General features: G+C 54.8%; 8 protein-coding genes across 8 annotated transcripts in view; 6 read left to right on the forward strand and 2 right to left on the reverse strand.

The window, feature by feature from the left end:
• Positions 1–419: 419 nt before the first annotated feature.
• On the forward strand, positions 420–1,538 carry ATEG_00075 (uncharacterized protein; the record flags this gene model as incomplete). The annotated part of the gene is made up of 1 exon (XM_001210161.1): positions 420–1,538. The coding sequence occupies one exon, from the start codon at positions 420–422 to the stop codon at positions 1,536–1,538; it is 1,119 nt and encodes a 372-aa protein (XP_001210161.1).
• A 542-nt stretch (positions 1,539–2,080) lies between these two features.
• Positions 2,081–4,518, forward strand: pmt4 (dolichyl-phosphate-mannose-protein mannosyltransferase; the record flags this gene model as incomplete). The annotated part of the gene is made up of 3 exons (XM_001210162.1): positions 2,081–2,305; positions 2,370–4,017; positions 4,070–4,518. 3 exons carry the CDS (start codon positions 2,081–2,083, stop codon positions 4,516–4,518), a joined length of 2,322 nt encoding a protein of 773 aa, XP_001210162.1.
• A 784-nt stretch (positions 4,519–5,302) lies between these two features.
• Positions 5,303–6,211, forward strand: ATEG_00077 (pirin family protein; the record flags this gene model as incomplete). Its single annotated transcript, XM_001210163.1, has 1 exon — positions 5,303–6,211. One exon carries the CDS (start codon positions 5,303–5,305, stop codon positions 6,209–6,211), a length of 909 nt encoding a protein of 302 aa, XP_001210163.1.
• Positions 6,212–6,695: 484 nt separating this feature from the next.
• ATEG_00078 (uncharacterized protein) lies at positions 6,696–12,594 on the forward strand (the record flags this gene model as incomplete). Its single annotated transcript, XM_001210164.1, has 10 exons — positions 6,696–6,812; positions 6,867–8,296; positions 8,401–8,410; positions 8,877–9,060; positions 9,429–10,558; positions 10,609–10,645; positions 10,699–11,342; positions 11,561–12,096; positions 12,140–12,516; positions 12,569–12,594. 10 exons carry the CDS (start codon positions 6,696–6,698, stop codon positions 12,592–12,594), a joined length of 4,491 nt encoding a protein of 1,496 aa, XP_001210164.1.
• Positions 12,595–13,527: 933 nt separating this feature from the next.
• On the reverse strand, positions 13,528–17,475 carry ATEG_00079 (uncharacterized protein; the record flags this gene model as incomplete). The annotated part of the gene is made up of 7 exons (XM_001210165.1): positions 13,528–16,085; positions 16,252–16,700; positions 16,761–16,843; positions 16,903–16,982; positions 17,031–17,068; positions 17,120–17,157; positions 17,233–17,475. The coding sequence occupies 7 exons, from the start codon at positions 17,473–17,475 to the stop codon at positions 13,528–13,530; spliced, it is 3,489 nt and encodes a 1,162-aa protein (XP_001210165.1).
• Positions 17,476–19,565: 2,090 nt separating this feature from the next.
• ATEG_00080 (phosphatase PAP2 family protein) lies at positions 19,566–21,038 on the forward strand (the record flags this gene model as incomplete). Its single annotated transcript, XM_001210166.1, has 3 exons — positions 19,566–19,967; positions 20,031–20,565; positions 20,614–21,038. The coding sequence occupies 3 exons, from the start codon at positions 19,566–19,568 to the stop codon at positions 21,036–21,038; spliced, it is 1,362 nt and encodes a 453-aa protein (XP_001210166.1).
• A 1,307-nt stretch (positions 21,039–22,345) lies between these two features.
• Positions 22,346–24,427, forward strand: ATEG_00081 (PWWP domain protein; the record flags this gene model as incomplete). Its single annotated transcript, XM_001210167.1, has 5 exons — positions 22,346–22,490; positions 22,624–23,098; positions 23,150–23,513; positions 23,573–23,798; positions 23,865–24,427. 5 exons carry the CDS (start codon positions 22,346–22,348, stop codon positions 24,425–24,427), a joined length of 1,773 nt encoding a protein of 590 aa, XP_001210167.1.
• An 848-nt stretch (positions 24,428–25,275) lies between these two features.
• The window catches only part of ppmA (type 2C protein phosphatase PTC7), a gene marked incomplete at both ends in the record, with an annotated part of 1,284 nt that continues 203 nt past the window's right edge, over positions 25,276–26,356 (reverse strand). Inside the window, 2 exons of the mRNA XM_001210168.1 lie at positions 25,276–25,502; positions 25,546–26,278. Coding sequence (XP_001210168.1) covers positions 25,276–25,502; positions 25,546–26,278 — 960 coding nt within the window. The remainder of the gene's footprint in view (positions 25,503–25,545; positions 26,279–26,356) is intronic.

Genomic DNA, 26,356 nt, shown 5'->3' on the forward strand with positions numbered 1-26,356 from the left:
GTATTGGCTTTTGCCACACTGTGTGACACGCCAGATTGGGCTGGTCCAATGACCCCCCGCAGCCGCCTTCCCCACCACGGAGACTGCGCTGCATTTCGGGCGAAGGGAGCCCCCCCATGACTGCCCCCTCAGGAGGAGTATGACCTGCGACACCTTCATCCTTAAAGCGCCGTGATCCCCTTCCCTTCCTCCGTAATGTGTCTCCGCGCTTCACTCTTATCTGCATCGTGTGGGAGCGTGGTGCATATCCATCGCTGGCGATAACCATCGTGACCCTCACCGCTAGCAAGAAAAAGAAAGTCAGCGGGTCTGTCTCCAATTTCTTTGAGCTGTGCTGGCTCCTCACTTCCTCCACAACACCAACTCGACACCACTCCCTCATTACTCCAAAGTCGCTAAGACGCTCTTTGAACTTCACCATGGTGGAATTCATCCCTCCTCCCGATCCTCACACTCTCCTCCTTCCGCTATTGGCCTGTCTCCCCACGGCCTTCGTCTCTCCTCGGCCTCCCCCCGCGCTGCTTCCTCTCCTCTCCCCCATCCTCCGTCAACGAGTCCAGATCTTCAGCTCGGTTTCCTCGTCGCCCACGGATTCATGGCTTCAACACCTTTGCTGGGACACTACGAAAGCCGAACGGCTCCAGTCTCTGGTTGATGGCGCCAGTTTCGAACCGCACCCCGTGTCAGGCGAGATCGAGCTGCCCGGAGAGACCCCGATCACATACAAACGGATTGATGACGAGACGCTCCAGTCGCGCATTCTAATTCCCGACTACAGTCTCAAAGTAATTTTCCTGTGGTGTCCAAGTGATCAAGAGGGTGGGGGACCGGGGTGGCGAATTGCAGAATTACTCCCTCACGAGGGTGCTCTCGAAGAGGATGGAGCTTGGTCCAACTCGATCGGGGAGGCAAACGTTCATGCTAAAGAGAAGCTGATGGAGGACGCATTGAAGGCCGCGGAGCGGGACGAGAAAGTTGCATCTCGTCAGGAACCGGAACCCGAAGACGAGGACGATGATGCCGATTACTGGGCGCAATATGATGCCACCCCCGGACGGACCCCCGCGGTCAAAACCCCCGCGCCCAATCAGCAGCAGAACATGTCGGAAGCATCGTACTTTTCGCGGTACGCCGAGGTCCAACCGGCGATGGACAATCATGATCCTGCGGAAGAGCAGCCGGAGATCGGGCCATCCTCTCTCAATGGAGATATGCTGGCGAACCTCCTTCGGCGACAGGTGGACGGTCTGAATGGCGAGCAGTCAGGGAATTCCAACGCTGCAAACGAACATACAGCCATGCCGCTGAACCACCCCCGTCCATCTTCGACTTCTTCGGCGAGTTCCGAAGCGGTGGCGAAGTTGGAACAAGAGGCGGAGAACCAGTCCGCCTGTGAAGTTGGCGTTAAGCAACATATTGGCTCGAACATCAAGAGTCTGTTCCGCCTGGCCAAAGCGACAGGGATTTCTCGAGCAGAATTCCAATCTTTGGTGCGGACGGAGCTGGACCTGCTGAATGTCTCCGACGAGGATGAGTGACGCTGTTTAGATATCCTTTCGCCTGTTCCTTGCATACCACATTGCATTTGACTAGGTACCGATCATTAGGAGCGTTAGGAGCATTGTTACAGGGTGCTTTGGTGAATATCATTTTACATATTCTTATACCTACATATGGATATCTTGGAATCATACAATTTCTTCAATTCATCGATTTCTCTCCTGAATGCAGATTAATATTGCGGCTATTCCACATTCACATGGTGTACGTATGTACTATATCCGGCTGGGCCTTATTCCGTTCCGCGTGCGTGTTCCTGAACGGACACGCAAGCCCGCCCCATCGGCAGTTCCCCTCCGACAGCACCTACTTCGTTACTCCTTCGTCTCTTCTCATCCTCTTCTTTGTCCGGGGCATCGCTTCTTTCCCTTCGTTTCTTCTTTCTTATAATGCCCCTTTTTTAATTCTAGTAGGCCATTGTCCCGTCTCGAGCCTGATCCGCCCAGTCTCCTCGCTGACCGTTTGTTTTTCTCCGACTCTAGTACAATCATAGGTGGTCTTTTCATCCATCATCGTGACCATGTCTTCCTCTCCTTCTCTTCGGAAGAGAGGCGGTAAGGGGGGCACTCCAGTGCCCTCCGAGGTCTCTTCGTCTGTTCCTACAGTCCAGGGTGTCACCCCCAAGCGCTCAGAATGGGATTATCGGCTGGCCATGACCGTTCTGACCGTGCTGGCATTCATCACCCGCTTCTATAAGATCTCCTACCCCAATGAAGTCGTCTTCGACGAAGTCCATTTCGGAAAGGTCAGTCCGGTCAATATACGTGAACCACCTGTTGGCCCAATTGGACTGACAATGATTTTCCCAGTTCGCTTCCTACTACCTGCAACGCACCTACTTCTTCGATGTCCACCCTCCCTTCGGCAAGCTTCTTTTCGCCTTTATGGGCTGGTTGGTGGGCTATGACGGCCACTTCTTGTTCGACAACATCGGCGACAACTACATTGAGCACAAGGTCCCCTACGTTGCCCTTCGTGCCATGCCTGCGACCCTCGGCGCCCTGACAATTCCGGTGGTCTTTTTGATCATGTGGGAATCCGGCTACTCGCTCCCCGCGTGCGTCCTCGCCGCTGGTCTGGTCCTCTTCGACAACGCGCACATTGGTGAAGATCGATTGATCCTTCTGGATGCCACTTTGGTTCTCACCATGGCTTTGAGCATTCTATGCTATGTCCGTTTCTACAAGTTGCGGCACGAACCGTTTGGCCGGAAGTGGTGGAAATGGCTCCTTTTGACCGGCGTGTCCCTCAGCTGCGTGATCTCCACCAAGTATGTTGGTGTCTTCACCTTCGTCACTATCGGTGCTGCTGTCCTGGTTGACCTGTGGAACTTGTTGGACATTCGACGCCCGAATGGTGCCTTGAGCATGTTCCAGTGGGGCCAGCACTTTGCCGCCCGCGCCTTTGCTCTGATCATCGTGCCTCTCTTCTTCTATCTGTTCTGGTTCCAGGTCCACTTCGCCATTCTCACCCGTTCTGGCCCCGGAGACGAGTTCATGACCCCAGAGTTCCAGGAGACCCTCTCGGACAACGCCCTTTCAGCGCAGTCCATTGGTGTCCAATATTACGACACCATCACGATCCGGCACAAAGATACCAAGGTGTTCCTCCACAGTCACTGGGAGAAATATCCTCTGCGCTACGATGACGGACGTATCTCCAGCCAAGGCCAGCAGGTGACCGGATATCCGTTCAACGACACCAACAACGAATGGCAAATCCTTCCTGGAGTTCCCCTCCCGGATGTTGAGCCTGAGGGTGGTCACGATGTGCGCAATGGCGACATCATTCAGCTCCGTCATGTTGGTACTGATACCATCCTCCTGACGCACGATGTTGCGTCTCCCTACTACCCGACCAACCAAGAATTCACTACTGTCTCCCAAGAATTGGCCAACGGTGAACGCCACAACGATACTCTTTTCGAGCTCAAAATTGAACACGGAAAGACGAAGCAGCCATTCAAGACTCTCTCGAGCCATTTCAAACTCGTCCATGTCCCGACCAGGGTCGCCATGTGGACACACACCACTCCCTTGCCGGAATGGGCGTTCAAGCAGGCTGAAATTAACGGTAACAAGAATGTTCTGCAGAGCAGCAACCTCTGGTTCGCAGATTCGATCGAGTCGTTGCCCGAGGACAGCCCTCGAAGATTCAAGGAAGAACGCAAGGTCAAGCACCTGTCGTTCCTCCGCAAATACGTGGAGCTTCAGCGGGCCATGTTCTTCCACAACAACGCTCTCACCAGCAGCCATCCTTATGCCAGTGAGCCCTTCCAGTGGCCCTTCCTTCTCCGCGGTGTCAGCTTCTGGACCAAGAACGACACTCGGGAGCAGATCTACTTTTTGGGTAACCCCATTGGTTGGTGGATTGCCAGCAGTCTGCTGGCGGTGTTTGCTGGCATCATCGGTGCTGACCAATTGTCTCTTCGGCGCGGCATTGATGCCGTGGAAGAAAGTGAGTACATCGCCAATACAACCCTAATGCCATTGTACTGACGCGTTTGAAGTCTGGGGTCTTGGCGCCCGTTCTCGCTTGTATAATAGCACAGCATTCTTGTTCCTGTGCTGGGCTGCCCACTACTTCCCCTTCTGGCTCATGGGACGCCAGCGCTTCCTGCACCACTATCTGCCTGCCCACGTCGCGTCATGCTTGGTGACCGGCGCTCTGGTCGAGTTTATCTTCAATGTTCAGCCAGTCCAATCTCTCAAGCCGGATGCGGACGACTCGACTGGCAAATCGAAGGTGTCCGCTCGTCCCCGGCATTTCATCACTGCTGACGAGCGGATGGGGCGCAAGTCGCTGGTTGCCGGCTGGATCGCGTCTCTGGTGATCCTCGCGGCTACGATCTGGGGATTCTGCTTCTACGCTCCCCTCACGTACGGAACTCCTGGCCTGGATGTGGCTGGCGTAAACGCGCGCCGCTGGCTGGGCTATGATCTGCACTTTGCCAAGTAATTGACGTCCAGTACGGAGGGTCTCGTGGAAAGCCACACCTCGCCACTATGCTTTGGGTGTCTTCCTCGTGCAGAGATGTCTTCTTGTAAGATACTTTCCTTTGGGAACTAAACTGTTGTTTTCCTTTTTGCAAAATTCTTTGGTTCGAGTGCGTTGTCGGGATGCTTCGTAATGGTGGATTGAAGCGTGCATAGCGATAATAATGAAACTGTTCCAACATTTTATTTCTTTGGAATACTCCAGTCAGCAGTTCCCTCCAGCTGTCCTGCCATTTGATAACCAGACTGGATCGATTACTGATTCCGGCACACAGCGATCACTCAGCCGTGTGTCACGTGACTCGTGGCTTATGTGTGCTGACCAGATCCTGACTGAGCAGCCCATCAGCCAATCCGAGGCCAGCCCGCGGAATTACGGGTGTTCATGCCTGCAATACCAGGCAGGGCACCTTCTCGAAGCGGTATAGCGGAATGCTGACGGGCATCTTGGTAATCGACCGCATCATTGGCGACGATGCTCTATAAGGAATGACAATGACCTCCTCGAGAGGAATTTTCTACCACCTTCGCGTGTTCCTCTTGATTCAGCTATAAATACCCAGTCACCCGTGTCGATGCGACTCCTCCTGTCCTTTTTCATCGCTATCATTGCAATCTATTTCTCTTTCTATACATCCCACTTGAGAAGTCTACTGGAATTGCTTCCTACTACACTGCGACCACAGCCATCAACGCACACAACTACCACTACTCAATTTACCCCCAGAATAGTTCCAGTTACTGAAATGGCTGTTCCTCGCGCTATTCGTCAAGTCTTTCTTGCAATTGAGCAGGCTGAAGGCGCCGGCGCTCGCGTGCGCCGCTCCATCGGCACCGCCAAACTGCGCAACTTCAGCCCCTTCCTGATGCTCGATCACTTCACGATCGGCAAGGGCGCCGGATTCCCCGACCACCCGCATCGCGGCCAGGAGACCATCACGTACCTCCTGTCCGGAGGAGTCGACCACGAGGACTTTGCCGGCAACAAGGGCACAATCGGCCCCGGCGACCTGCAGTTCATGACAGCCGGCCGCGGCATCATGCACGCTGAGATGCCGCACGAGAACCCCGACGGCAGCCCCAATGTCGGCATGCAGCTGTGGGTGGATCTGCCCAAGCAGCTGAAGATGTGCGAGCCGCGCTACCGCGATCTGCGCGCCAGCGAAATCCCCGTCGCCAACGTCGACAACGGCCGTGTCACAGTCAAGGTCATCTCCGGCCAGTCTCACGGGGTTGACTCCGTACGTGACCTGGCCTACACGCCTGTCTGGCTGCTTGATATTACCATCCGTCCTGGCGGACGCATCTCCCAGCCGCTGCCGCAGGGGTGGAACGGCTTCGCGTATACGCTGGCTGGGACGACTGTGTTTGGGTCGAATGACTCGACGCGCATGGTCAAGGAGTTCCACAATGTTGTGTTTGAGCAGCCTGGTGACTATGTCGAGGCGTCGGTGCCTGATAACGCCGAGGCGGAGTCGCGCTTCATCCTTGTTGCGGGCCAGCCTCTCGACCAGAAGGTCGTGCAGTATGGTCCGTTTGTCCTGACCAGTCAGGAGGAGGTTTACCAGGCTATGATGGATTACCAGACTGCGTCTAATGGGTTCGAGAAGTCCCGCGGATGGGAGAGCGAGATCGGAAAGAGGATGGCTTTTTAGAGTGGAGTGAGTTATGGTTTGATATGTGATTGTAATTTTCATGGCTTGTATGATACACATTCAGCGTTTGTCTACTTATATATATATATGCAATAAAGAAAGTTATTGATTTTACTTCCTATTATGTGGTCTCATTTCTCAAGTCACTCAGAAAGTGATTGTTTCTGCCGGCAGAAACATGCCGATAGAAACAATGTCTAGACTCGACTGCAGGCGGTAAATGCCGGCCGTACACGTGATGATAAGCGCGATTGGCATCACCGCCCTCCAATGGTCCAGCACTTCTTCACAGCTGGCATCATGAGAGACGACAAGTAACTCTCTACCTCACCATTAGATGATTTGAAATGAATAAAGTGGCAATTTGGTTTCTCATGTCCGTTTCTCTATGAAGCTATAAATACCTCCTACCACCCTTCCTCCAGGCCACCAGCTTCGGACTCTCTGGAGAAACTCTCAAGACCGAGTGTCTGACACAGCAGCCATGGGTCGACAGAATCGCATTCTAGCATCATTGCTGGTGCTGGCGTGTACAAGCTCGAGCGCCTGGGCGAACAAAAAGGCGTTCAACATTCATGACGATCTACTCGCATTCCCTCAGGTAGCCCCATACCCACCGCCTTCCGTGCATACTATGAAGCTGACGCCCAGATAGTTTCAGGTCCTCTTTCCGGATGAATACATCCTCGAATCGCAGGCTCAGGAGCTCCTCCGGACGCAAGCTGCCTCACCCATCCACGACAACCATGGCCAACAACAGCCCCTCTCCGAGCAGAAGTCGACACAAGTGTACACGGAAGACTCCTCTACCGAACCGCATCCCCCACACGACACCACACCCGAGTTAACCTACGAGGAGATGATTCTCGATGACCGACGCTTCTTCTGCCAAATTCCGCGGGTCGAAACCAATGATAATCGGACGAACGGAAGCGAGCACGCCAGCGAAGCAGACGAGAAGCGGGAGCTTGCCCGCGCGACAGACCGAGGCATGGAACTGCTCCGCGAGATGGAGGGCAAATGCATGTACTACGTGTCCGGATGGTGGTCGTACTCGTTCTGCTACAAGAAACAAGTGAAGCAGTTCCACGCGCTGCCGTCCGGCAGCGGTATCCCGAATTACCCGCCCATGGAAGACCCGACTACGCTCTCGTTCATTCTCGGCAAGTTCCCCAACGCTGATCATGACGACGAGGATGATGCGGAGCCCGAGCGGAGGAAATCTTCTTCCACGTCCTCCTCGTCATCGTCGACTACCGATGTGGCGGAGCTGCAGACCAAAGGCGGCTCCCGGTATCTCGTGCAGCATCTCCGCGGCGGAACGCGCTGTGACTTAACGGGCCGGGACCGCAGGATCGAAGTGCAGTTCCACTGTCACCCGCAGTCGACAGACCGCATCGGCTGGATCAAGGAGCTCACGACGTGTTCCTACCTCATGGTGATCTACACGCCGCGGCTGTGCAACGATGTGGCTTTTCAGCCGCCGCAGCAGGACGAGGTGCACTCCATCGAGTGTCGCGAGGTTCTGTCGGCTGAGCAGGTGCCCGAGTGGGAGGCGATGCGGGACTACCACCTCGCGCAGCAGCTGGTGGATGCTGCCGCCGCCGCGACGCCCGAATTTCCAATTGTGGGGGATATTGAGGTCGGGGCGCAGCGGCTGGTGGGCACCGAGGGCAAAGAGATTGAAAAGGGGCGTGTGGCCTCGGCGGGGGAAGAGAAGGTGGATGTGGTCGCTAAGCGCGAGAACGGCGAGGTGCAGTCATTGTCGCGGGAGGAACTGGAGAAGTTCGATCTTGATCCGAAGAAGATTGAGGACCTGCGTAAGCGACTCGAGGAGTTGGCTCAGGGTAAGGATTGGACCTTGGAGATGGTTACGGCCAACGGCGAGCGCGGATTACGCGGGATTGTGACTACGGATGATGACAGCGACGACGAGGACGCGCGAGAGAGTGCTCAGGGAGAAGACGCTGGCGGTGATGAGGGTACAGCCACGGAGAACCCGTCGCAAGAAACGGCGCCCAAGCGTGAGACGCCCCAGGCCGACGAAGAGGAGGAGGGCAGTGAGGAGATTTTCAAAGATGAGCTGTGATGGGGATTTTGAAGCATTAGTCGTTCAATGTTTTATACCACGTCTTCATAGCAATGTACATGTTTGCACGTATACATACGTATACATACTCTAAAATTAGGCTGGAGAACGTGCAGAAAACGTGACCGCCCTGAAGGAGTGACGATGACCCCATCAACTTCTTCTCTCGAACTTCAACTTCTCCCTCCCTCTCTCTGTCTCCCTTTCCCATCTTCCCTTTCTCCCTGCTACTACATCTCCTAATTCGCCCCATTGAGGTGCCTCTGGCCAGATCCATCACTCGGCAGCTTCTCCCACTTGGTTCCTTTGCCAAGGCTGTCCGTGTCCTCCACCCAAACCCACTCGCTGACCCCCCCGACCGGGTTCCCCATCCACTCTCTCTCCCAACCTCCGAGTCGACCTAACTACTCCCGTCTGCCAACTTGGGATCGTTCCTGCACGGACGGACACGGCATTCTCCTGTCGCCCCAGATCCTATCCCGTCTTCTCTCTCCCTCCCTCGCCCCCTTTTCCCCTCCTCCCCTCGCCGACACAAGCTGCAACGGTTAACCCCCCATCCCGAACCTTGGTTGCCAGGTGACGGCGCCCAACATGGGTTTCCTCGGGATATACACGGCCATCTACGATTACCAGCCCCAGGCGCAGGGTGAATTAGAGCTGCGCGAGGGCGATTTACTCTATGTTCTCGAGAAGAGCGCCGAAGACGATTGGTGGAAGGCCAAGAAGAAGGCCGAGCGGGACGATGAAGACGAGCCGGAGGGTCTCGTACCGAACAACTACGTCGAGGAGGTAAGATCGATGCACCAGACGTTCCATTGATGCGTGAATGAACAGAGCCGATCTGTTGAACGGGCTTCCCATGCTTCCGAACCGGTGTTGGGCTCGGTTGCGCCCAGCGACGCCTCAGGGGTAAAGGTGTACGTAGCATGGCTGACTTACGAACCCTTAGGCCCAACCAGTTCACACCGCGAAAGCGCTCTACGACTACACGCGCCAGACCGACGAGGAAGTCTCCTTCTCCGAAGATGCTGAATTGATCGTGTACGACACCTCCGATCCCGACTGGACCTTGGTCGGCGTCAACTCCGAACTATGGCTTCGCCCCCTCCAACTACATCGAGATCGTAGAGGAGACCTCCCATGCCCCGGCGCCATCGGTCCCATCCCCTCCACCGGCCGAGCCCTCGCCTCCTTCCCTTCCGCAGCGCCCGGCCGCCGTGCCCACGGAAGAACCCAATGGGGCTCCCGCCACCTCCCCTATTGATACCGTCCAGAACCCGGCCGCTGCAGCCATCGCCGATATCATTCACAAGCAACATGCCGCTGCTCCAGAGCCAGAGCCCGCTCGAACTGTACCGCCGCCCCCGCAGCCGTCCTACGAGCCGGAAGACGATTACCACCGGGAGCCGTCTCCTCCGCCACCGACGTTGCCGCGACGGCCTCCCTCAGAACATGTTGCTTCGCCTGTTAGCGCGGAGTCGCCAGCCTCGCCATCCCTGCCTCCGCGTCCCCAGCTTGGCGGACGGCCGGAAAGAGGTCATGTGAAGGAATCGCCCCCGGACAATCGAGTCGGACAACCCACACCCCGGTCACCGTCCGGATACCACATCTACAACATCAATGAGATGGTGGAGGTCATGGGCAAGCGAAAGAAGATGCCGACTACTCTTGGAATCAACATCGCTACAGGCACCATCTTCATTTCGCCGGAGCGAGATGGCGACATGCAGGAGTGGACTGCCGACAAGCTGACCAACTATTCACTGGAAGAGAAACATGTGTTTGTCGATCTCGTACGTCCCAGCAAGAGTGTTGACTTCCATGCTGGCGCCAAGGATACTGCGCGAGAGATCGTTGCTGCGCTTGGGGAGATTTCCGGCGCCTATCGCGCAGAGGGTCTGAAGGAAATCATCGCCGCTGGTTCTGGTGGTGGAGCAAAGAAAAAAGGCCAGGTGCTGTATGATTTCATGGCTCAGGGTGATGACGAGGTCACCGTGGCTGTCGGTGACGAAGTCGTCGTGTTGGATGACACCAAGTCCGAAGAGTGGTGGATGGTCCGGCGCATGAAGAACGGCAAGGAGGGTGTGGTCCCCAGCAGCTATGTCGAGATCACCGGTCTCTTGTCCCCGCCTCCTCCCGCGGCGCGGATTGAGTCCGGCTTGTCTGCGGTGGAGAGGAACCGACTGGAGGAGGCGCGTCTCGCCAAGGAGGCATCGCGCAAATCAAGAACGGACTCGATGGAGTCGCGAGGTGTCGAGGTGAGTACTTTTCGAGAGGCGGGAGTTGGGTCGATCGCTAATCCATATAGGCCCAGCACCAGAAGCGTGAAAGCCGGCACAAGTCAAGTATGTCTCTCATATAAGGTCATGAGTCAATATGATGACGCTAACTGAGTTAGAACCCGATCCGACGAAAACACGGAGCTGGACTGATCGCACCAAGACGTTCACGGTCGAGGCCCAGTTCATCGGTCTTCAGGATGGCAAGATCCATCTGCATAAGATGAATGGCGTCAAGATTGCTGTTCCCATTGCGAAGATGTCCATCGAAGATTTGGAATATGTCGAAAAGATGACCGGCGAATCCCTTGATGAAGACAAGCCTCTATCCGACATTCGACGCCGCTCCCAGTCTCAGCGTGAGGCAGAAAAACCAAAGAAGGCTGCCGCCGGCGCTTCCTTCCAACAGTCGGACTATGACTGGTTTGATTTCTTCCTGAAGGCGGGTGTTGGCCCGCACCAGTGTGAGCGCTACGCTCAAAACTTTGTCAAGGACTCCATGGACGAGAGCGTTCTTCCGGACATCACCCCCGAAGTCCTTCGCACTCTTGGACTAAAGGAGGGTGATATTCTGCGAGTTATGCGCTACCTTGACAACCAATACGGCCGGACGGGTGCGAAGTCCAAGTTGCGTAACGTGAGCTTCGGTGGAGAGGAGGTCATTGGCAATGGCGAGGATGGTGGCCTCTTCGCCGGCCCTGGTGGCATGCTCCGTAACAACACGCGCAAGGGCCGACCGGCCCCTGCTGTTCAGACGGGTGATGTTGTTGATCCCAAGGCTTTCGAACAGAAAGGATGCATCAAAGCCTGCTGAGCGAAAAGACACCCCACCTCCATCTGCTGCTGCGGAGAAGCCCGTTAAGCAGGGCTTCGATGATGATGCGTGGGAAGTGAAGCAGCCGCGTCAACCGGCTCCTTCGTCCGCTCCGGCGCCGACATCTTCTCCCCCAGCTACAGCATCACCTGTAACAAACCACCCAGCCGCCGGTTCAGAAGCAGCTCACTGGGGCGATGGCAGACCTCTCTCTTCTGACCAACCATCCTCCCCTTCAGCCACAACCTTCCCAACCGCCGGCACCTCAAGCCACGGCAGCTCCTGCGATCCAGCCACAGCTAACTGCAGTACCTGCGGCCCAACCGCAACAGCCGCAGCAGACAGGGGCTACTCCTGGGTTCTTCTCCCAGCTGGGACAGCCTGCACAGCAACAGCAGCCTCTGCAAAATGCCGCGCAAGGGTTCAGCCCTCAAGCCACTGGTTTCCAGCAAGCTTCCCGCCAGCGGCCACAGCCTCCTCCACAGGCCTTGGGCTCCAACACGTTGCTTCCTCCCCCTCCCCAGCGACCCCTCTCCGCACCCCAAAACTTCCCCCAGCAATCGAGCACGTTTGGTCCACCTCCTTTGCAGCCTCAGCTTACTGGACTGCCTCAAGTTGGTCCTCCAGTGGCTCCGCCTGGACAGAGTCTCGCCGAACTCCACCAGCAGCGATTCCAACCGAATCTGCAACCCCAACCCACCGGGTTCATGCCGCAGAACCAGTTCCCGAACGGCATGATGCCGCAGCCCACAGGGTTCCAGCCACAGTCTCAATTTTGGGATCCAACAGCAACAAACAGGCTTCCAGGGCCTTGCACCTCAACCTAACGGCGCTTTGGTGTCTTCCAGCCGCAACCCGCAGCAGCCAATGCAAGACACGGCATCAACTCTGTCCTTCCCCCGCCCTTGCAGCATCAGCCACCCGGGTAGGAATGGTGTCAGTAGCGTACCTTTCAACGCATCGCCACCGCCTGTACCCCCGATTCCCCAACAGCCCACCGCAGCGCCTTTGCAGCCTCAGAAGACTGGCCCTGCGCCGCCAGTCAGATTTGGTGTGAAGCCGGACGCTCCGAAGAAGCTTGCCCCGCAACCTACAGGCATGAGGGCAAACCTTGCGCAAGCCAGTAAGTATCATATCCCCAACTTCCAGAATATTGTCCTCTAACATCTCTCTAGCACCTTCGAATCCATTCGGTTTCTGAATCTGACTACCTCTGTTGTATATAACCATGTTTTCTCTGCGGCACATGACCTTTCTTTACTATAAATTATTTACCTTTTTTTTTACCTCCCCACTCTCGCCCCCTGCCCTCTAACGCTGTAATGCGTACCGGAATCTAATTAGTCCTACTAGTCATGGCCCATCATCATCGTCATCTCATCATCCCACGCAGCGAGTTTTGAAGCAATGCCTCGAGTATCTTGTTTCTGTTGCCGCTTCAGCGAGCTAGAATTCCCTTTGTTTTGTTTTGTTTCGTTTCGTTTCGATGCGACATAGGTGATCTGGAAGCCACATCATCCCATTTCTTTTGTTTTGTCGTCTAGGATTCTGCGTGATTGCGCAAAATGTGTTGTCGCGCAGTATTGTTGGCACTGTTTGGAGTTCTGTCTGCTTATTTGGATTGGACTCAGGATCCCTTCTTGCAATTCAAGTTTCTTGTATGGTACATAAGTCATGGTATTGTCTTCTGATAAATATATTGTTTGTGCCTCTGCCGTTATAGTAACAGATCCATGAGCGAATATGAACATATTTGACCAGCAATCGTGAGGTATCACAGAACGAAAATTGAGTAAATGCCCACGGAGATTGACCTGACCAATTTGGGAAATTTCCGCTTCTATTCCATTCCCATCCACCGACCCTTTCTCCCAATCCTATAGCATTAAATGAACAGATACAAAACAGATATAGCCCCGGAATGCGCCAATCGCTGTTCATTCATCATTTCGGCTCATCGATTTCAACGCCAGAGAACCAAGCCCAGCATGGCCTCTTCGGCGACAATAGACAAAATCGATATATCAAGTAAGAAAAGGCCATAGATATCATGCAAGGTCATAAATCGTAACACAGTGTCCCATGACGTGGGACCCGTTTAAGGTAGGGGAGAGATCAGCTGTGTCATGTTCTATCACAGAGTGGCATCCTCCCAGATCCCAAAGACGGGAACGTCCTCGGTCAAATAGAGGAGGCTATTTTCAGGGAGGAGCACGTCGGAGAGCGGAGTGTTGCCTCGGGGATCTGAAATGCCCTGGCGATCGAGTGCACCGCCCAAGATGGTGCCACCCGGCGAACAGCCGACGGGAATTCCGGACGTGGTGAGGGAAGAGATGGTGGTATCGTAGGGGAGTGAGGCAATGCCATCGGCGCCGCAGAGTGTGTCCCAGATATCGTGTTCAGGTTGCGCCGGCGTCGGAGTCGGCTGTGGGGGTTGCGGAGACTGGAGAACAGATTGCGGAGGGAGAGAGCCGGTATATTTTTCGGGGGAGAGGGGAGATGGAACGGCAGATTCGGGTCGACGGTTGGTTCTCGTGGTGTTGTCCATGGGGGACGACTCATTGCCAGGGCCGACTTGACCGAAGAGTTGGTCAACTTGCCTGCTGCGGCGTTCCATCCACTGGCGATTTCGTCGGCGGACGTATTCCGCAACTGCACCCCGTAGGTATTTGATTATTTGAAAATAGCGACAGGCGTGCGGATCATGGGTTGCTAAAAGCTCCAGGAACTTCTCGGCCTTGTTCATGCCTTCTTCCAGCGGGAGGAGGTTGTCGTAGTCACCAAAGAACGCAGCCCCAAGCACGACGGCCGAGTTGAAAACCGAATTCATCAGAAATGGTAATCGCCGGGGTAGGTTTTTGTGTTGGGCCACCTCATCGATGATATTCAGACCCCGTAATGCGGAGTAGACACAGGCGTCCGAGAAAAGCGCGATACGGTTCGACTCCGACAAGCCCGTGGACTCGTTCTTGCTCTTCACATACTGTGCAACTCGGTAAATAAGAAATGGCCTGGTGAGGAGAATGATCGACCAATAATATGACCCAAAGACGTGCGCCGCAGCCAATGTACCTTCGAGGGTTTTGGTACCATTCTGCTCAGTCTGCATCTGGAGGAATGCAGGCACATTCCGAACCCAAGCGCGGTGCTGATTAGAAACAGCCTCTGCCACGCTGATGGAGACTACTTGTCTCATATAGACTTCAGTGAGGATCCTCTCGAAGATACGACACAGCCAAACGACAGTGAGGGACAGCTGCTCGTCCGGCTGCAGACGTTGTTGATCCTCGGCTGGAAACATGTCCTGCCGGGGGTCACAATCGAAGTCGGAAGTTGCCGGCGGTCGTCCAAGGGACGCGCTGAGAAAGAGGTCCATCATGCGCAGACTCTTCCACACTCGCTCACGAGCCCGTCTCTCACGCGTGCAAAACAGCACATTTGCTTCCTTCCTATGGATTCCGACCGCGTATGCGGCGCGAAGAGCAATGCCCAGGTTCATGAAAGCCCCGTTGCGTCGGCAAGCCCCTAACATATACATGGTTATCAAGATATACGACTGGATAGTGGATATGCTGGGCGTTTCGGTAAAGGCTGCGAATGCCAGCCGACGCCCACTGAGGAAATATTGTTCGGCTGTGGACTGATCGGTACTCGAAACCTGCGCGCCAATGGCAAGGACAAGGTAAAAGATCGAACTGACAGTGTCCTCGTCACCCGTTGGATTTTCGACCCAGTTGGCGAGGCGTGGATGGAACTCATTAAGATCGAACAGGTCGAGTAATGGGCTGGTTGCGAGGAGGAACTGACGGGCCAACTGCTGAGCCTCGTCATTGTTCGGAGGCTCGATCAAGGTTCGCATCTGGGTGGAGGAGTTACTCTGGAAAGCTTCCAGCATGGAGTGGCGCGAATTATCTTCGGTGAAATCGCAGCGACCGATGGAGGAAGACACAATTCGCCGGACGCTTTGCAAAAAGGACAGGCTCGCCGAGTCGCCGATGTACATGAATTTCCCTTGGCCATCGCGCAGAAGTCGCGCCACCTTCGGCACCGGGGCTATTCCATCTTTGTCCTCGGCAGCTTCGTGTTCCATTGTCGCACCCTGGTCTTCGAGCGAATTCAACAGACGATCCATGGCGGTTTGTCGTTGCGGGGTCGCGACTAGATGTTCGCTGAGGAGCATGGTCTCTTTTGACGCATTGCTTGGTTTGAGTAAACGAGCGGGTTTATCCGAGAAATGGCATTCTGATTCCTTATGGCGCTGGACACAGATCGTACATGGTTGTTCGCCGTTACATTTCTGTTTCCTCCGTTTACAGCTGTCGCAGGCTCGTCTGCATCGAAGACGAGCCCCCGGGGCGGTACTAGCTCGGGGCATGGTAAGAGGGCGAGGAAGGCCGCGGAGAGAGAGGAGGTAATCGTGGAGATCGACTATGGAGGCTGAATACGGGGTAAAAGAGCTGCTCCTGTACGGCCGGAACGCGGGGTCTCGGGGGTCGATGAGTTGCCAGTCAGACCCGGCGCAGCTATATGAACGCCGGACGAGGCATCGCTTCAGTATAGAAGAATACAGGAGACAATTAACGAGTGTGAGGTGGGGTAGGAGTGGTTGGGGAAGAGGAAGCGCAAGCGAGAGAGATATTGGTGATGGTGAGGTCCGTTTCTTTCCCCAGAAAGGACCGACCATCTCCACGGCTGATTAATCACCTCAGCATCAACTCATCACATTCAGTTACTCCAATCAATATCATCAACAGTCTCACGATTACACCTCAATCGCCTTACACGAACACTACTATGTACAGCTATCTTGCTTATTCAGGACGGAAAGACACAATCTTTCCCCAGGTGTCCGCGGTACCCCAAATGCCGTGGCGGAGACAGGACAGTTGCACGATCTGGCTGTGATCCACAAACAGATTCACATCGATGCCAAACTCCCGGATGTACCAGTTGTATACCTTCGGATCGGCTGCCTCAAACATGACCCTCTCAGGGGGGAGCTCCTTCATGATCTTAGAGACGACATCCGTCCTCCACGACGTGACGTTCTCCGTAATCCCCTCGGACTCAATCATCAAACGCTCCACGCCGGCGTTGAGGAACTTATGGCCCAGGTTTACCAGCTTCCCCGGGTCCGAGGTGCCGATCGCTTCAAGCCCAGAGGCCGGCGTATCCCCACCGGCACCGAACTGGATTCCTAGCTCGGGCTTCGCCTTCAACTTGTACGAATGGACCTTGTCAACTAACCGCAGCCAGTCATCCTCAGGGAAGGAGAGAAAACCAGAAGACAGCTCGATCACATCGAATCTGCAAATGTCAGTCACCAGGCAGGAACCAGTGATTCATCACACGCCGGGGTTGACATACCCTAGGTCCTTGCATTTTGTAAGGTACTTGTCAAAGACACTGTTCGGGTCTGGGTGGGTAAGAAGGTGCTCAGCCCAGCCTCCCTATCCATCGCCAAGTCAATTAGAGCCCTGGACTATGCCCACAAGGGAAGGGAGCTCACCGTCGAAACATATACGCCATATTCGTGGGCAAGATCGGTCAATTCTCTTAAGGACTTTTCGGGGAATAGGGAGAAAGATCCTGTACTTTTCAGACGCGCTCAACCCAACAAAATGCGCTCTCACTTACCTCCAGCGAACTTGAGTCCATCCACATGGGTTCCCATCCTGCAGAGTGTTATTGACGCCTTTTGTCTCAATTGGCCTCTTCCACCTTACGTTTCCAACACATCAGCGAGATATCGCTTTCCCATCACCTACAAGCCGTTACACTTAAGTTAGGTTGCGTGTCGACCAATTGACCACCGACTCGCTCGGCCGACCACACTTACCGAGTAGTATGGTCCTCTGATCTCAGTCACCCCCTTACTTCGAGGTTTGGACGGTCTAGGGTTCGATCGGGCGAATCCAAACCCATTGTCCTTGTCCTCAAGCAAGGTGACTTCCTTCTTCGCGGGGCCAGTCGTCGATAGTCCTCTCGTCAGTCCGGCCGACGCAGCGACTGTAGGGCCCTGTCGCGCTGCAAGGCCGATGAAACGGCTTGCCGCCGGGGCAATGCGCGGTGCAGAAAGCATCTTTATTTCGATTTACAGGTCGATTATACAAATGGAACTTCGAAGATTATGTTCTGATATGAGGCGGCACGAGATGAAAACAAAAACTGCTACTAGTTGGGCTTTGATGGAGGGAGCTAATATAAACCATGTAGGTGCCGACTCGGAACCTCTTCGTGCGATGTGGTATGAGGCGCCTGACGTAGAGCTTAGCTCACTCGTGGAGCTTGAGAGGGATAGCCACGAATGATATAGAGCTGCAGTCTGGTTTGGATGGGAAGTCACTGGTGGTGTTAACATGACGTCATGTTCAACTCAGGACCGTTGCAGTTGTAGACGGAACCAGTCACTGTGCTATTTAACGGCATGGGCGAACTGTTGAGGTGGACGGGTAGAGGAAAAGAGCTTCAGTACTCCGTATAGAACGTGGAAAGCTCGGTGGCCGGAAGGAAGTGTCGTCTACAACGATGCCGGGCCATGGTCGATCCTTTCGTAGATCCGAACGCTCCCGCTCGGGGAGGTTGATGTTCCGCTTACAAACACATGCACAACACCTACATAAGCCTTCCGAGGTTGACGGAGTATAAATACGGAAGTCGCCCGAGTCACCGAGTCGCCGAGGCGGCTTTTGTAACCTCCGTCTCCGATCTGACAAACGGTATCAAAACAGGTCGATACTCCCGGAGGTACGATAAGACCGACGCCCATGGTTCTCCTTCCAGCCCACTCAGAGTGTCGCTCGGTCTTCTGAGAATTTGGCATTTGATCTGGCTCAGGTTGTGGTAAGACGTGAGACAAGTACGTGTCGGAGCGGGGAACTACTAACTAACGCCAAGCCAGGGCCGAGGTATGGGTGGAAAAGGGGGTAAAGAGACTTATCACATGAAACAATTGTTTGTTCTTCTTGGGTAAGGGAGCGGTCTCTTAAAGGCAAGAGAGGATCAACGCAACACCGGGGAAGTGGTCAGCAATATGTACCTCTCTGGAGAAAGAAACGGTTCATAAAGAGCATGATGGATTAATAATGCCCAAGCATAAAAAGAATGCAAGTGGGGATGTGGATGCACTAAGCCTCATAAGGCTTAGGGGCAAACAACAAGGCTGAGGATTTTCCACGGATTTCCTTCATTCTGGAACCTCATCGATGTTCATGACCAGCCATGAGGTCATTGTTCCATGCATTATTATGCCGACAGCGCTGTGAATTGAATGCCTTGATTCAGGTGCAACAAAAAGCGACGCATTCAAGCATTCAAGTAAGACGGACACACTAACTGACCGCCGACACGACAGATCAGGGATCCCATGACCTGTCTAGACTCCAAAGAGCAATCGCCCATCTGCCCACTTGCCTCAACCGACGATCGTGGACGAATATAAATCGAAGATGAAGCTTACATACACTACTTTATGGTTAACCCCACCAATGCTCGATAACGCCGAGCCGGATCTCTGAACTGGTTTGTTCCGGGATCCGACGACTCCGTCGGTTTGTTGGCTAGAGCGTTGCTGATCGCGTGTCCTCCCCGTACAGATTCTGTAACTGGGAGGTAACGACCTCGGGGACTGATGCCCAAGGATGTCTCTATCCCAGAGGTCAGGTTACACCAGGACATGCAGCTATGCTACAAGCCACTTTAACGGTCATTTGGAAGCTTCGTTGTCTATAGTTGATAGATTCAAGGAATATTCATTGGAAATTGTACCTCCAGAGCTCTACTTCGGAGTACCTGGGTATTCTATCGTACGTCAGAATACACTATCTCAGGAACGAACCCTGGTAGTACCTCATCAATAATCACTGGAAACAAGGCCGCGGCTGGACTCGTTAGTTATTAGGTATTACGTCCTCCCGCACCCTGCAAATATCAATAAATATCTGACGGTCCCACGCCTCCCAACATCCCCGTGCTGTGGCAAGTGACCTCCCGCTGACGATATCATACATAGCTACCTAACCTACATACTCTCTTTTCCCTTGCCGCTTTCACGGTTCCTGTTTTTAGCTATATTCCTGCCCATGAGGTCTATCCATCCCTCTTTCTTCAATATCTAACTCTTGACCTCAACGCCGCCGTTTACTTCCTACGCCTCCCGCAACCCTCACCGCCATGGGAGTGGGCGCGATCCTGGAACCGTTAGTCGTCATCGTGCTTCTTTTCGGAGGCACTTGGATTAACCGATCAACTGCTCCCTTCTCTGCTACACGATCAGCTCGTCGCCGGTCTGACCCTGTTCACCTATCGCGTGACCCTTCTCCCGACTCCATCGAATCCGGTCTTCAAACCCCCACCGTCAAAGATGGCCTGCTAAATCGGCGCGCGATATCTCCTTCTCTGCTGCAGCTGGAACAAGAGCCCGCTAGATGGCGTAAGAGGACTATCGGCCTCCTCCGCTGGACCACCGATGCGACATCTCCAAACACCGCGATTTTCCAAGATCGTTTCCTCAGCCGCCTACTACGCAAGCTTCCCTTCCTCGCCGAATGCTGGTATTGGGCGTTGGTATACTGGGTACGCTGACCGATATTCATACTCCATTGTTTTGCATTCGTATCAAGAACTAACATTTCGCAGACGTACCAACTTGGACGAGCTTTCACCGCCGTTACGCTCCAAGAAGGAACTGTCGATGTAGCAAGGAAACATGCTCTACAGCTTATCCGGATTGAGAAGGCCATTGGGATCTTCTGGGAGGTCCCGATCCAGCAATTTTTCCTGCGCCATGGCACTCTGATGACCTGGATTAACTGGATCTACTCCTTCATCCACATCCCCGGAACCATTGCGTTCCTCGTCTGGCTATACTACTACACCATCACGCGCAACCGGTTCGATGAGTCTCAGCCAGGCAAGCCTCGCGGCGTCATGAGCGGATCTCCTGCCGGCCCGCGCCTCTACCAAGCTCGCAGACGGACGCTGGCGGTGTGCAACCTTCTCGCGTTCGTCGTCTTCACCCTGTGGCCATGCATGCCGCCTCGGCTATTGAGCGACAAGAGCGTCGAAGGGCCGGATGGGGAACTCGGACGCAGCTATGGCTTTGTAGACACGGTGCATGGAGCCAATGGTGCAGGGAGCGTTTGGACAGAAAACCGATTCTGTAACCAATACGGTGAGTTGTCTTCTCCCGCTAGTCCCTTTGCCAGCTAATTTTTCTCAGCCGCCATGCCCTCCCTGCATTTCGGGTATTCCCTAATGATTGGCTTGACTATCATGACCATTCCCCTGCCCCCGCAGCATCGACGTGCGATCACGAAACCCCGCTGGCTTCCGTGCTGCTTCGGGAGGAGAATGCCGTCGTGGCGTCGCATGATCTGTCTGGCCGTGGGATTCGCCTATCCATTTATTATTTTGGTGGCGATTGTGGCGACGGCCAATCACTTCATCCTCGACGCGGTGGCTGGGGCTGTGGTGTGCGCTGTCGGATGGTGGTCGAACGGCATTTTGCTCAACCTGTTGCCAGTGGAGGACTACTTCCTGTGGGTTGTCCGGATACACAAGCCGGAACCGACAGCCACGGAGGTTGACGATATCGATGGATGGTTGGACGACAATACTCCTGAGCATACTGCCCTTCCGGAGTAAGTGGGATTGGTCTTTTCTTTCTTTTGGTCCTAGTAGACTTGGCTTGTTGTTTAGGCATAATTAATGTAATATAGCAGCCAAAACATAATGATAGTTTCATCTTCGGATCGGATCGGATGTGGAGGTACACGAAGTGAGTATTAGCATCGTCTGCATATCATTGAGAGTCCAGAGTACACGAAATATATATTCCAGTTTCATTCATTCCACACCTCCCAAACCAAGTATTTCCTAGAATTATTCAAATATATAGAAGAGAACATATCGACTATAACCCTCAAATCATCTCATAACATTGAGAAGGCCGGCCGAGTTGGAATGCTCAGGGATGGTGGTGACGGTGTGACCGCCGACGATTCGTCGACCCTCTTATTAACCACCACCTCCAACTTTCGTCCTTCTCTTAACGCTCTCCCAACCTCTACCAACAACTTCGAGCTTGTATTCTCCCAACCCACCTGCTCTTCTCTAGATCATTGCAATCGCAAAGTACCCCCCGCGCAAAGTAGTTCGTCCAGGTCCGTACGGTAACTACCCGACTTCGTGAGAGTGATTGGATACCAGGTCAGTTCTTCTCTGGGTACGCTGGACAGTCGTTCTAAACTCTCGCCAGGAATCTCCTCTTAGAGCCAGTGAAATCGTGGTGTCTGCTCGCGGACAGTTACTGTTTGTCAGCCAGCCACTGCAATTGACGCTGGTTTGAGGACTGTCGGGTGTGCTAATCGCGCGCGTTGATCCCAATCCCTATCGGTGCTGTTATCATCATCGTCGCTCTTCCTACTGCTCGTGACGCGCCTTTGGAGGCACTGACACCTCCTGGAAATCTTTCGTCGACGTCGAGCTGTGCGTGGGTAGCCTGTGTGATCCCCGCAAGCACGGACGTGTCCCTAGTCTCTGCTGCGGTCGCGCCTCTTCCACATTGAGCTCTCGGAGGGATACGTGTACGACAGCCATCGGAGCGAACCGCTCGAGAAATTACTTCAGAAACGAAGCCAACGCGCTACGTGAGTTCGCGAGTGAATCCCCCATCCACCGGGCGCAGGGAGTGAGTGCGGTTGGCCGTTGCGTCATTTGCGGGTAGGCGTCGCTTCCCCCCCCAAAAGGTTGAATGCACGCGTTGTTCGACCGTCTTCCCGCCTCCCGTCGCGACCTTCTCCACCACCTCACTTTCTCCCACTCCTAACACCTCCCCAATCTCCGTCCCGTCCATCCACCCCCCATTGACCGGACGTTTTTCTAGATCCTGTCATCTTCGCCTGGACGCTTCGCTCGTCTAATTCTTCCTGAGTCCCGCTGTGTATCATATCATGGCTGACGACACCCCTGCCGCTCCGGCGCCTGAGGCCGCTGAGCCTTCTGTTACTCCTGCTGAGGCCAAGCCCGCTGAGAACTCCGCCCCGGAGGCCCCCAAGGAGAAGGAGGAAACCAATGGCTCGGAGGAGAAGCCGTCAGGTAAGCAGTGCAGAATTTGTTCATCCCTTCCGCGACTCCCCCGTGCACGGCGCGAAGAGGGACCGCGACGGGGTGTCGTGTGTCGCTCCTCTCTAATGGCGCGCGCTAACATCTCGTGATATTTTTGGCGCAGACAACGTGACTACTTCCGATGACAAGAAAGAAGAAGCTGGAACCGCGGCCGAGAAGGCCGACGCGCCTGCGGAGACCACCGACGCGAAGGAGCCCGCGGCTGCGACCGCCCCTGCGGACGGGGAAGCTGCGCCAGAGCCGGAGGCCAACGGAACACCCGCATCGGCGAAGAAGTCCAGCAGCTCGAAGCGCAAGTCCACTGGCGGATCCGGATCTAAGCTCAGTCGCAAGAAGTCGCAGTCTCGTATCACGCATCTGCACGCGAAGCCCGGCGAGTATTATCTCGCGCGACTCCGCAGCTTCCCTGCCTGGCCGTCGATCATCTGCGATGAGGAAATCCTCCCTCAGTCCCTCTTGAGCACGCGTCCCGTGTCGGCCGCTCGTCCCGATGGATCCTACCGCGACGACTACGCAGACGATGGGAAGCGCGCCCATGAGCGCACCTTCCCGGTGATGTTCTTCCAGACCAATGAATTGTGAGTTGCTCATTTCGTCTCGTCTGAAGTTCAATTTACTAACGTGGACAGCGCTTGGATCCCCAACACCGACCTGACCCCTATAGATCCCGCTGCTTGCAAGGACGTTTCCCCGAAGAACAAGAGCAAACAGCTCTTGGCTGCTTACGCTGTTGCCGCCGAAGGCCATGATCTCCAGTACTTCAAAGAACTTCTCGCAGACCACCAGCGTGCGCTGGAGCAGGAGGAGGAAGAGCGAGAAGCCCAGGCCGCTGCAAAGGCTGCCGCCAAGGCCGAAAAGGACGCGAAGAAGAATAAGAGAAAGAGTATGGAGATCGTGGATGATGAGGACGTGGACATGGAGGATGCCGATACCGCCAAGAAGTCCAAGAGCTCGAAGAAACGGAAGAAGGACGCGGAAGACGACGACGAGAAGGTGCGCCTCCTGCCTCTGATTATTGTCGACTCGAACTAGCTAACATTCAATATCCCCAGCCCGCGAAGACTCCCAAGACCGGAACTAAGCTGAAGTTGACCACCCCCAAGACTCCTGCCAGCGAGAAGAAGACCCCTGCCTCCAAGGCTAAGCAGTCGGCCTCGACCAAAAAGTCCAGCAAGGGTGCCACCAGTGATGAGGGTGAGGAGGGTACTCCCGCGGACGTCAAGGAGACGGCCAAGCCGGTCAGCCAGGAGGAAGCCAAGGTCAAGAAGGAGAAAGAAAGTATGTGCTAAGCTCTCTTTTGTGCACTTAAAAAAGTCGAGTGGGTCGCTAACGTGACGCGAGTAGTTCTTTTTGTCCGTCACAAGCTCCAGAAAGGTTTCATTTCCCGCGACCAGCCTCCGAAGGAAGAGGAAATGACCATGATGGACAACTACTTCACCAAGTTGGAGAAACACAGCGAGCTCGAAGTTTCCATCATCCGGAGCACCAAGATCAACAAGGTTCTGAAGATGATCGTCAAACTCAGCTCTATCCCTCGCGATGAGGAATTCCAGTTCCGACAGCGGGCCATCACTCTCCTTTCCAAGTGGAAGAGCGTACTCGATGCAGAGGCTCCCGCAGAGGACAAGAGCGACAAGCCGAAAGCCAACGGCCTTCAGAAGGAAGAGAGCGTGGACACCCCCGCCCCCGCCGAACTCGAAGGTGAGAAGGAGGAGGAGTCTAAGCCGGCCGCTGCCGAACCTCAGGACGAGAAGATGACCGATGCTGATGCTGCGGAGCCCGCCAAAGAGGACTCAGAGAAGACTGCGCCCAAGACGGAAGAGTCCGCAGGAGCAGAGAAACCGGCCGAGGAGAAGACCTCCGATGAGAAGCCTGCTGAAGAGAAGCCGGCAGAGGCTACTGCTTAAGTGCCATCCGACATGACAATGCGGTTGTTTCGTTATGAATGCGCTTGCTATTACTCCATGGTTGTCTAGCATGCGGCTAGCTGGGCACGTTTGCTTCATTCTTCCTTATCTCCCCTTTTTGGCATCACCATCAATGAATGACTTTTCAGTCTGTTAATAACTACTTGACCGACTTAGGCTCCAAGCTTACGGCGCTAAGAACCATGTCACAGAAAAAGTCTTTTGACTCCATCCATTTATTCCCTGCTAAAGATCTAGCCCACCCACTGGATTAGTTAGCCTTGGGTTGAGACTCCAGAGATTGGGAGTCTGTTATGTCTTGATTGTCTTTGGTTTGTTGTATTGTCTGTGTATGTTGCTCAGGGTTTCTCATGTGTTTGTGTTAGTTCATTGAGAATGTTAGTTACCAACTTTCTGGTTGTTGATTCTGCGAGAGCTACATTCTAGTACAGTCTCAAGTTCTTGGCCACACCTATGGTTTGAAGGTTCAGGTGTTCAATGAATTTCAATGAATGAGTAGGTAGTCTAGCAGCCGCTCGTTACCCAGTAGACTCCCAGTCCCTATCTATGATCTATCTATGTATCTTGTGCAGAGCTCTATAAGAAAGACGTCCATACCCCACCCCATATATTACGCATAATGCGGACCCAACCGGAAAGTACACCTGAGAAAACGTAACGAAAGCCCAGCGAATGGATGCAAGAGACAGACCGCCCTGATACAAATACAGTGTATATATATAGTCGATCGTCTTGGTCGGTATAGTCCAGAAGGAAAGATTCGCCCAAAGAAAAAACGCAGCCGAATGCGAGAAGCAAAATCCACGCCGGAAGAGAAAAGAAAAACATCACGAGGACGCGCCGTATCCCTCTTCCACGGCGATCAGAATCAACACGCAGATGTCGTCGACCTTGCCGCCACGGTAGTAGTCGCCTGGGTAGTAGCGCTGGGCTTCTTTGGCGAAGGGCCCGTCGCGGCGGAGGTCCATGCTAGCGAGCTTGGCCTCGCCGGCGATGGTGGCGGCGAGTAAGGCTTGCAGGGTGGAGATCTGGTTTGGATCGGAGGCCGGCTTGTCTTTTCGCGTCGGCTTTGGGTTTAGGGAGGAGAGACGCCAGACCGTCTGGAGCGGTCAGCTGGTCCAGGTTGGCGGAGGGTTTGATGCCCAGATCGAGGGTTGCGGTCCAGGCGCCGGTCAGGACCATGCGGCTGGTGACGAGCTTGAGGATATCCTGGTTGTTGAGGTTGTCGAAGACGCCGTCGGTGGCGAGCATGAGGACGTCGCCGTGCTGGAGCTGCAGGTTGGTGACGGCGGCGTCGCGGGGAAAGTCCTCGAGGAAGGCGCCGCCGAAGATGGAGGCCTGGGTGCGCATGCGCGGATGGGATAATGCTGAGCTGGTAGGGCGTGTTGCAAGCCATGGGTCTGCGGGACCGGAGTAGTGATAGCACCGCGGGCGAGACGCAGGAGCACTGACCCGGAGTCGGCCGAGGTTTGGCCAGCTCGACGCGGCCGTCGTCCAAGGGCTACGCCCCACTGATGCCGTGCTGCCGCCAGCGCGGATCGATTCGTCTGCGACAACCTGATCGTACCCGGATTGGAGGATCTGCTTGGGCCGCAGTTGCTCTGCCGGAGCGTCCCAGTCCAGCGCAGACTGCGCCATGTAGCTGCACAGGGCGTGCGAAAAGTCCGCCGGGTCGACGCGGGACTCGGCCCAGCCGCCGACCCCGTCTGCGACGGCGAACGCAACCGCCCCTGGGTTGTTCTGGTGACCGATTCGGCTCACAAAGAAGGCATCCTCCCCGCTGTCTGGTCTGCGTTTCCGGCGAAGGCCGGGGGTCCGCGGTGTCGAGGGCTACCCCCAGGGCATTGTGGAGGTCGGGGTTGAAGTCATACGCGTTCTTTGCGCGATGGAAACTCCGGCCTTTACCGG

This window comes from Aspergillus terreus, genomic scaffold (assembly GCF_000149615.1).
Source record: "Aspergillus terreus NIH2624 scaffold_1 genomic scaffold, whole genome shotgun sequence".
In the NCBI taxonomy this organism is placed as follows: Eukaryota; Fungi; Ascomycota; class Eurotiomycetes; order Eurotiales; family Aspergillaceae; genus Aspergillus; species Aspergillus terreus.